This window comes from Benincasa hispida, chromosome 10 (genome assembly GCF_027475165.1).
Source record: "Benincasa hispida cultivar pf3 chromosome 10, pf3_genome.v1.1, whole genome shotgun sequence".
NCBI lineage: Eukaryota > Viridiplantae > Streptophyta > Magnoliopsida > Cucurbitales > Cucurbitaceae > Benincasa > Benincasa hispida.
In genome coordinates, this window is record NC_143487.1 from 37,422,517 (window position 1) to 37,433,900 (window position 11,384).

The 11,384-nt window shown below is 35.1% G+C and overlaps 1 protein-coding gene and 1 pseudogene across 2 annotated transcripts; both read right to left on the reverse strand.

Annotated features, from left to right (window-relative positions):
* Window positions 1-889: 889 nt before the first annotated feature.
* On the reverse strand, window positions 890-5,738 carry LOC120088595 (cytochrome P450 81Q32-like). 2 transcript variants are annotated; one of them, XM_090306159.1, is made up of 3 exons: window positions 4,631-5,738; window positions 2,796-3,436; window positions 890-1,662 (listed from the first exon to the last, which is right to left on the reverse strand). In XM_090306159.1, the coding sequence occupies exons 1-2, from the start codon at window positions 5,501-5,503 to the stop codon at window positions 2,807-2,809; spliced, it is 1,503 nt and encodes a 500-aa protein (XP_090162285.1). In that variant the 5' UTR covers window positions 5,504-5,738; the 3' UTR covers window positions 890-1,662; window positions 2,796-2,806. The 2 variants fall into 2 exon arrangements, with proteins under 2 accessions (XP_090162285.1, XP_090162284.1); XM_090306158.1 differs by having other exon boundaries at window positions 890-1,656; window positions 4,631-5,737.
* Window positions 5,522-8,812, reverse strand: LOC150033323 (serine/threonine-protein phosphatase 7 long form homolog; annotated as a pseudogene).
* Window positions 8,813-11,384: the final 2,572 nt, after the last annotated feature.

Genomic DNA, 11,384 nt, shown 5'->3' on the forward strand with positions numbered 1-11,384 from the left:
AATCATCAGTATGATAACCCTTCACAGATGCTCGTAAGTACAACTGAGCCAATTTACAGTTTTGCCCCTATAGTTACATCTTACTCCTTAAGTACTACTGATCCCTTTAATGAACAATACAACATAGTCCTATTATGTGTGAACACCTTTCGAGCCATGAGAAGGTGTGTGGCGCCATATCGTTCAAGCCCCAGGATCAGCCTTTAAGGGAGCAATCTATCTACTTACCTCTGCTTTGGGGAAGGAGTGAATTCCATCTTGTGTAGCTGAGTTCCCAGCTCCCAAATCAGACGAATCCCTAAAGTGATAGGTTTGAGCCGACGACCTGGCCACTCGCACCCATACAAATCAAATGACCGTTCTCAAAAGTAGGAGTTCCTAACTTCACTCAGGATTGAGTTCATGTTATCTATGGTCATCCTAGTGAAGTGAAGTCTCTTTCATGAACGACGTTATATAACGAGACGTTAACACTTCTTGTTCAGGTCTTATACAAACTTTTTGTATAAGACGCCCCCGCTGACATGTCCCCACACGAATGATGAGGATCAGACCATCTGTAGCAAGTCACAACACTTATAACTATTCTACAAAATGGGCCGCATCCATAGCGTTACCAGGATAAGGTTTCCCTCCTATATCCATATACTACAGACCATTTTGGTTATCACTTAAGACATGATCCATTTGTATGTCACCACATACATGCTTAAGTTACATAATGACAACCAGGGATTTTAGTTTATTGGTTTGTGGTAAAGCAAATAAAACATCTAATGTGCAAAGTCAAGTAGTGAAGTAAAAATCATATATTATACATCACAAGCGTTCGTACAAACTTTGTTTACAAACTACATGACACAAGATTTTAGGACATCATTCCCAAATGTCGAATAAAATTCCTTAGATTTTATTATATATATAAATTGTTTGTACATTACAATTACAAACTACAGGACTCACGAGATTTAGGACATCAACTCAATAAACTCAATCGTTCATACTATGCCTGAAGGGCTTGTTTGAGCCCATATAAGGCTTTTATTAGATGACAAATCAGGGGTTGGGTACCAGTAACCTCAAACTTAGAAGATTGCTCCATAGAAACATTCTCTTGAAGAAAACCATTAAGAAAAGCATTATTAACATCAAGTTGGCGAATTGGCCAACCTTTCATAACAACAATAGTCAACAAAATACGAATTGTATCAGGTTTCACAATAAGACTAAAAGTCTCATTATAATCAATGTTAGGTGTTTGATGAAAAACATTAGCAACTAGTCAAGCTTTATAGCAAGCAATAGAACCATCACAATTTCTTTTAATCTTAAACTTCCATTTTCAACCAACAATTTTTTTATTAGTAGGTTTAGGAACTAAAATCCAATTGTTATTATTTTGTAAAGCACGAAATTCTTCTTCCATGGCTTTCTTCCAATGACAATGTTTTAAAGCCTCTTTAAAATCACAGGGTTCATTTTGAGTGTAGTCAATTAAGTAAATTTTATGCTTAAAAATACCATTCTTACCCCTAGTCATCATAGGATGAATAGAAACAATTGAAGGACGAGTCATGGTAGGAGTTGGAGCACCAAAAGGACAATCCCCAGAAGAGGAGGACAACGGAGCTTCATCTCTAGAATCTTCATGGAAACCTGTCTCTAAAGGATATACATTAATAGGGCTTGGATTATCAATATTATCAGTAACTTAAACAGAGTTTTGTCTTACCTCGTTATGGTTTTCATTCAAAGTATCAAGAATAGACGAAACATGAGAGACAAAAACTATATTTGATTTATCTAATACATAATGTTTAGTAAATGAAGAAAAAAAAAAAAAAGGATTGCTCATCAAATAAAACATGTCGTGAGATGTAAAGATGACCATCAGAGGACAAATATTTATAGCCTTTATGAGATGAACTGTAACCAATAAAAGTGCATGGTTGAGATCTGAGAGAGTTTATAAGACTGATATGGTCGTAGATACGGAAAACATTTACAACCAAATGTTCTCATAGAAGGATAATTAGGTTTGCACCAAATAACTTCTCCAAAGGGCTTATATGATTTAAAACAAATGTGGGCAGACGATTAATAAGATAAACAAAAGCCTCATCCCAGGAATATAAAGGTAAAGTTGCTTAGGAAAGAAGTGTGAGACTCATATCCATAATATGTGTGTGTTTTCTTTCAATAATGCCATTTTGTTTTGAAGTATAAGGACACGTGATACAACGTTTAATTTCACATTGATTAAGAAAAAGATAGGAAAGACTACTAACAATATCTAAGGACATGTGATACGATGTACGTATACCTCTATTCATAGTTAATTATGGACTACTAACAATATCTCTCACAGAGTATGTCATATCTCAAAGCATGATGAAGCAATCTTGGCGTACAAACGATTAGGATATGTCAATTTGCTATCCGTTAAAAATATGCTATCATTAAGTTGTTATAGGCATACCTAATCTTCATCTTGAAGAAGGAAAAGTGTGTGGAGACTGTCAAGTTCGGAAATAGATCAAAATGTCCTATAGGAAAATGCAACATATGGATATGATAGGTCCTATGCAGGTAGAAAGCCTTGAGAAAAAATGTTTTGTATTAATTTATGTCGATGATTTCTCACTTTATACTAGGGTGGACTTGGTTAGAGAAAAGTTGAACTAAACCAAAGTATTAGTTAAAACAAGCCTATAAAGGAATAAGAGTGATAGAGTAGGAATTGCATTATTTTGTTCAATAGTTGCATGCAACAAGAGGAAGGGTTGTAACCAAACCTTGGTAAAATTTAGTCCAAACCATTTGATAGAATCTTATCCATAATCGGGCGAGCTTTACACATGGTTTCTAAAGGCTTCACTTTGTAAAGGGTGATACCTCCACCTTCAGTCATGTCAACATTTTTACATCCTCCAGCCGTTTTCCACTCGTAACACTGAATCAATAATCCCAAAGTCAATCCTATGAAACGTAAAGCCATAGTTTCCCCAGGACAAGCCCTCCTTCCAATTCCAAAAGGAATGATTTTATTCGACTGCAATCCATTCACTACCCCCAAGAATCTCTCGGGTCGGAAGCTGGTTGGGTCGTCCCACAACTTCGGATCTTTGTGAATTGCCCAAGCATTGACCAACAACGTCGTTCCACGTGGAATGTTGTAGCCTGCGATGGTACAATCGTCGGAGGAATAATGTGTGAGGAGCATTGGTGCTGCGGGGTGCAATCGAAAGGTCTCGGAAATAATGGCTTGAAGGTAGTTGAGGTTGGAGAGATCTGCTTCTTCAAGCGGTCGGTCTTGACCAATATTAGTGTCTATCTCAGCCTTGGCTTTGGCTAATATATCCGGATGGTTGAGTAGTTGAGTCATGGCCCAATCTAAAGTTACAGATGATGTGTCCACTCCCGCACGCAACAGAACCTATACGAGAATGTGGATTAAATGCTTAAAAATTATATTCAAGCTAACAAATACTAAAAATTACTTTTTTTTTTTATTCAAAATTACTTGAAAAATGCTTTGAAATCAATTTTAATAATACTACAAATATCTTTAAAAGGGTTAAATTAAACCTTTAATTGATTTTGAGCGATTAAATGTGCATTTCATTGTAATTCTAAATATTATTAAAGTGATTTTGACAATTTCAAAATCATTTCCCAACATGCACTTATAGATATGGACACTAAAACTTCTCATTTAACCCATTTTTCCAACCTTCTCTAATTACATTTATTTTAAATCTAAATAATTGTAAGTATAAAACTTTGTTTTAAATACTAGTTTGGTTATAAATATTTATTTTTTTTTTCAAAAATAGCTACTCGATCCCATTTGCAAAATTAAAAAAAAAAAAAAAAATTCCTTAATAAAAAATTAGTACTACAGTGAAGTTTAGTATCATAGTAAAATTTTGATGGAAGGAAATGAAATAAAAAGAAAATAGAATGATCAAAATGGTTATATATTTTAAAGGTTAAATTACCAAAAATACCTTTGATTTATGAGATTGATTTCAATTATACCTAACTTTTAGAACTTTCACCTTTAACTATGAAGTTTAAAGTTTGTTTCAAAACAAATTTGGTATGCTTTAGTCATTAAATTTATAGGCTGAAAAATGTATATCTCTATATATGAAAGAATTTAAACACATAAATGAAAAAAGTAAAGATATGTTATGAATAGATGTGAACCATACTCATTATCGTCTCCCTCGTTGCAATCTCATGCCTCAAATTTCTGGTCTTTCGTATATGATTTGTTTGCCGACCCTAACTTCTAAATATGTTTAGATTTGTTTCACTAAGCAATAGATAAATTTAGTGACAAAAGCTCTCGAAATTTGTTTTGAAGTTAAAATACAAAGAAACTTTTCAAAGTCCGATACAAGATATTTTGATAATTCAAGCAAAATGAATCGATGTGAATAAGTTTGACAATGTTTGACTGAAGCTCGTTAAGTGAACCAAGATTTTCTGTTCATGGAGTTTACAATATTCAATTTAGATGTACTCTGTTTCAGTCTCTAAGTTACGAAAATTCAAAGAAGAAACCAAAACATGAAAAACAAAAAAACCGATTAGATTGAACAAGGGGGGTTGGATTACTAACCAGAACGATCCCTTCGATGATCTGATCGGTATAATATTCGGGTTCAGAGATCTGCAATTCAAGAAGCCGATGAAGCAGAGAATTCTGTTCTTCTCTTCCCAATCCTTTCTTATTCCGCTGTTCTTCAACCAATTCTTGCATAAATCGATCGGCCCTCTTCGTCAATTTGGCCAAACTCTTTTCATATCCGTTAAACCCAATCCATTTCAGAATGGGCATGAAATCGATCCATTGCGAAGCTCCTCCGTGATGAGAAATCTCCTCCATAAGCTCTCTGAACTCCTGCGCCTCCGCCTCATCGGAAACCTCCTCGCCGTAGTACCGTTTTCCGGCGACGACCCTCATCACGGTGTTGAAACTCAGTTCTGAAAACATTGATTTCAACTCTACATTAGCGAACGATTCCGAATGGAGTTTGACCAACAATCGCCGGATTTCATCCTTCCGGATGCAGAGAGAGGCGTTGAGACGCGCCGTGGAGAAGATCTCCACGGTGGCGAGACGACGGAGGTTCCGCCAGTGGTCGCCGTAAGGGGCGGTGGACATGGTGGTGGAGTTGTAGTCGAGGTATTGGCTGATGAGGAAACGGGGGCGGTTGGCGAAAACAACGTCGTTTTTGGTGAAGCATTCTTGGGCTATCTGGAGTGAAGAGACTATGACAGCAAGGCGAGATCCGAATCGGAGAGTGAAAATAGGTCCGTATTTGGCAGCGATGTTTTGGAAGTTCCGGTGGGTCGGGCGTTGTAGGAGGTGGAGATGACCGATGATCGGAAGTGACGGTGGACTGGGCGGCAGATTTCTCCGGCGGGTTCTGAACTGTTGCTGAAAAAGAAAAGCAAGAAGGAAAAGAAGGAAAGCATAGAGAGAATCCATTTGGTTTATTTGATAGTTTCAATTGTTGCTGGACTAAAAATTTAAAAAAAAAGAACCAATTTTGTAATAACAACAACATACATATAAGAATGAGAGCATTAAACTTTATCAAGAATACACTATTTAATTAGTTGAGTATACCTAAAGTTAATCTAACTAAAGACATGTTTGGATGACTAAAATATTTCTGTCATTATTAAAATCAATTTCATTAAAAAATATTGATGTTTAATGATGTTACCTCAATTATTTCGGGGGACAAAATCACTTTAAAGTAATTCACAAACAATCACGTAAAGTTAAACCTTTGCAAACCACATTATTTGTTTTTGACAATTGCAATTATTTTAGTATTGAGTAAAATAGAAATCCTTATCCATTAGTTCACAAGATGATGGAAAGGAAGGTACACCTAAAAGAGGATCGCTCACATGGATGTGACATCCAAAGCTTGGCATAATATTGAAGTGTATCCAAATATTCGACATCTAGATATATCCATAGATATTCTCTAACATCTTTTTATTAATACCTGTAAAATATGCCATCTATTATTAATTTAAATAAATTTGATAAATCTTGTTATTTATATAAATATATGTCTACATTGATATTTTATGGGAAAATTAAAAGGATATTGTCTTTTTAGAAACTATTTAGGAAAATATTGTTGTTTTCAAACTATTTGTTTGTTTTTTTTTAAAAAAAAAATGGGTTGAAAATTCGACCTAGATTAGGTCGAATTTTCAACCCTCGACCTTTCTTTCACTTGTACGTCGAACTTTGAACCCTCGACCTTGCCCTTCCTAACATTATTATTGAGTCTGTTTAATTATCATTCCAGAGACCTTCCTCTATCAAAAGATAGTATTTCTAAATTTTCATAAGGTCCCCCTGGAATTCATTCCAAAGCTTGTTGAATAATTTTTACGGTCATCTCAGCAAGTCTGACTATAACGAGCTAATGAATCTCCTTCTTTTTGCCACTCAATTTTTCAATCAAATTCGAGAGCGAGATTATGAAAGAGAGCGAGAGCGAGATTTTGAGAGTGAGCGAGAGCGAGATAGCAAGATTTTGATAGAAAGCAAGAATACCGTACAAATTTTTCTTTTTTTTTTTCCTTTTTAATTATTACACATTCCACCTTATTCTTTCTAATCCTTTCTTTTTTTTTCTTTTTTTTTAAAATTTTCCATTTTATAAAAAAAAATTCTAAAAAATTTTTATTATTTTATTTAAACTCTAAAAAGAATAAATTAAAAAATTAATAACTCATAAAAATAAAAAAATGGAAATTAAATATCTCATTTATATAAAAATAATTACAAAAATCAATGTGTCCCACAAGGCGAACGTCGTCGATTTCGAGCTGGTTGTTGTCGTTGACTTCGAACTTGAGGTTGCTCGGGTTCTTCTTGACGTTGCTCTGGTACCTCTGCAGGCGCTTCATAATATAAATATTCATTATGCTCTCCACGACTCCGACCATGTCCATGCACGTATGAAGATGAAAGACCAGCCTCTGAGTCATAATGTCCTGAACCAAATGTTGACATCATCATCATCGGACTAACATAATCAGTTTGACTATGCGTCTGCGTCATAGAGGGCAACTCTTCCATATTATGTGCAACCTCATCAAACTCATCCTCTTCCCGAACAGGTCTTCTATGTCTAGGAGCTGGTGAAGGAACAATAGGTATATCGTACATATAATGAATTTCCTCCATATAGCTTTGGTTGTCACTACATATAGCAAAAACCTGGTTCGGACCATTCACAATCTCACGGAGTCTACTGTTATTCGATCTCTGTGAATTATAAAACAATTAGACAATATTTAAAATAAATTTAAATTAAAAAATAGACAATATTCATTCATTTACCAAATGACCCACAACTGCTCCTGGACGAGTGACGTAGCGTCTTGTGATATTATTATACCAATGAATATATTCTGGAGTGACATCTGTGACAAACTGTTCAAGAGAAACCCCCACTGCAATAAACATTACACGATAGTGCCATCGCACTACCAAATGTGCAACTTTTTCAAACCAATCTCCAGTCCTTAGGTTAATATCATGCAATACGAGTTCAGTATTACAAGGCGATAGGACATCCTACTGAAAACCGAATTGTCTCATCACCCTGTTAGGAAGATGCCACTCACCAATGTGAAAACATATGAGAAGACTCATCGTCCGCCATATGTTTTGACCATTCGTACAAAAGTTAGGGAAAGTATGCACAATAATTTTGTATGGCTCCCAAATAACCTGAAACACAAAATATTATATTAGAGAATATTAAAGAAAAATACAATAAAAATGTGAATAAAACAATCAATTAGGTTTAGTGTAATGTACCTGTTCAGGTTGAAGCAGATCAAACATGTATCTATATTGGTTGACTACATGTGTAGCTGTCCTAGTCACACAAAATTTGTCTCTTCACCTAAATTTTTAAATTGATAATTTAGAATTTAAATTTAATTTAGAATTTAAATTAATTAGATCAGTGATATAAAAATTAAATTGAATTAAAACAACATACCGAGAACTGTAGGCTCGTCCAACTAACTGAGCGTCATTAACTTGATATAGTTGTGGAGCCATTATTAGAAATCGCTCCCAAGCCCATAGTTGCAAAAGTATGAGAGGTCCAGCTATCTCTCGAACCTCAGGTCTTGTTGCTTTGCATAGTTGTCTATATAACCATGCCAAGCATGCTCCACCCCACAAATACCGCCCCGCATCATGGAGGTTAGCTAACAGTGGCAGGAACATCAAGTGAACAAAATGACTTGATTTATCTAAAAACAGACTTCCACCCATCATTTGTAGTATATATACTCGCGCATATCTTATAACGGTTTCCTGGTCTGCATCATCTATAAGCTCACGAAATTTTGTTCTTAACCATATTAAACTTAACCTCGATCCTTTAATCTTGTCGGCAGGTGGGGTCGCACCGAGGTACAGTTGACAAACTTCTAACCAGTCATCGTACATCACTCTGGTGACCGGCTCACCATCAACAGGTAACCCTAACAACACTTCTATGTCTTGTAGAGTGATAGTGCACTCTCCAACAGACATATGGAATGTATGCATCTCGGGCCTCCATTTCTCGACCAAGGCTGTGATCAGATGCGAGTCCAACTGAATAAATCTTACCTCTCGACGTCTGCAAGATATTTCTCCAGTAGTACGATCTCGCCATACAACATATGATCAATGAATGGACTGATCGTACAAAACATCGGGATCAACAGATCCTGGGTTTATCTTGATGCTCCAATGCATCCCTTATTTCTGCTATTCTTTTCTCGAAATAGTTCACGCATTTGAAGAATGTTATCTGAGCAAGAGCATTTATAAGCAACATTCGAGCTCCTTTGAGGACTCCATTTATGCACTCTGATAGATTTGTCGTCATCCACCCATATCTGAATCCTCCATCATGTGCTTGAGTTCATTACTCTAAACTAATGTTGTAAAAAAAACTTAGACAGCTCCGATTTATTCATTTGATATCTTCAATTGCTTTGTTGAACTTTTGAATTTGAAACTGACACCCAGCACGATAAATATAATTTTTCAATGAATTAAATTTATACTTTTTATTGAAGTTGCTGACGATATGTCGTAAGCAGAAACGATGGTGACATTTCGATCCCGTCCAACCATTTGCTGGGTTCTTCACTACTGCAATTATACCAGCATGTCGATCTGAAATTAAACACACCTCTTCGTGTGTTACAATTTCTCTCAGGTGTTTCATACTTAGTGATCTTGAACAAGCCATCATACCGAGCGGTACTGTTCATGTAACAAGTGAAAAGCATTCGGCATTCCATGCTCGCATTTTATGGCCGTTTGCTCACATTTTAACATGAACCACGAAGATTTTATTGAGGACTACTACAAATAGTCAACGCATGCTGAATGTTACTCTCCTCAATTTCAACCTGTATCGCATGAAGATTACTGGATCACGCACCCTAATATGCCCGTCTTACATCCTGATCCATCGTTGTTGAGAAGACCTGATAGACCGAAAAGTTCACGTTATCACAATGAGATGGATTGGACAGAACCAGCCACTCGACAACGATGTGGATTTTGTAACCAGTTAGGACATAATCGAAGGAAGTGTCCTTCGTTACTAAGACGGGCTCTAGATAGTTAAGGATTGAATAATAAATAATTTTTTTCTTATATATTCATTTTATTGTATATTCAATTTTTTTATAATAATCTACTGTATATTCATTTTTTTTTTTGTAATCAATAAAGTTTTACATTATAATAATCTAATATATTCAATTTATAGTATAATAATCTAATATATTCAATTTATTGTCTAATGATTATTCAATTATAGTATAATAATCTAATATATTCAATTTGTTGTCTAATGATTATTCAATTATAATATAACAATCAAATATATTCAATTTTTTGTCTAATGATTATTCAATTATAGTATAATAATCTAATATATTCAATTTGTTGTCTATTGATTATTCAATTATAATATAACAATCAAATATATTCAATTTGTTGTCTAATGATTATTCAATTATAGTATAAATTATAGTCTAATGACTATTCAATTATAGTATGATTATTAGCTCTTTTTTCTCTTTTTTTATATATATTTCTGAATAAAGTGAAGACTCTCACTCTCTCCTAAGATCTCACTTTCTCCTAAGATCTCGCTCTCTCACTCTCGCTCTCTCTCAATATCTTGCTCTCTCTATTATTGTTGTTATTTTTCCATTAATGATTACTAGCTTTCATTTCTTCTAGAACAATCACAAACACTTTTTTGATTATGGATCTACTACCAGAAACTCAATGCATAATCTTAGCATTCAATGTGTATTCCTGAATAATCTCATTTTTCAATTATTCAACCATTTCATTTTACCAAGTTCAATGTTAGTCAGATTAGTCAATATAACTAAATCTCGCTCTCTCCAACATTCTCGCTTTGAATCTCGCTCTATTAGTCTTGCTCTCTCCTAAGATCTCGCTCTCTCAATCTCGCTCGCTCACTCTCGCTCTCTCCTAAGATCTCGCTCTCTCACTCTCACTCTCGCTCTCTCTGTTATTGTTGTTATTTTTCCATTAATGATTACTAGCTTTCATTTCTTCTGGAACAATCAAAAACACTTTTTTTATTATGGATCTACTACCAGAAACTCAATGTATAATCTTAGCATTCAATGTGTATTCCTGAATAATCTCATTTTTCAATTATTCAACCATTTCATTTTACCAAGTTCAATGTTAGTCAGATTAGTGATCTCGCTCTCTCCAACATTCTCGCTTTGAATCTCGCTCTCTCCTAAAATCTCGCTTTGAATCTCGCTCTCTCTTAAAATCTCGTTCAACATCTCGCTCTCTTCTACTATCTCGCTTTGAATCTCACTCTTTCCTTAATCTGCTTCAGCCCACTTATCTCCTTAATCGCTTTGAAGTTTCGACATGTGTGTAACCTTCGACAACCTAATATACAAAATTTTGTTCGTAGACAAAGCTAATTCGGAATTGTCTTTCATTCCAAGGCATAACTTGTATCCATGCGCTTCATATTCGCCTGGAGTTCGCTCCCAGAAATATAGCCATCCCCACCCCCTCACGTCAATCCCACAAGCCTCCGTCTAATTCGAAATGATAAAAAATGCATAGGTTGTTAGAAGCAGCTCGAGTACACAGATACATATAGTATACCATCTCATTACTTTATTTCCTCTATGAGAGAAAAAGAAAAGTAATAAACCTGCAATCTCAGGGTGGATGTGTGTCGAAACTTCAACCTTTGACAACCTAAGTGAGATTCGTGAGATTTCCTTTGTCGAGGGTTGAA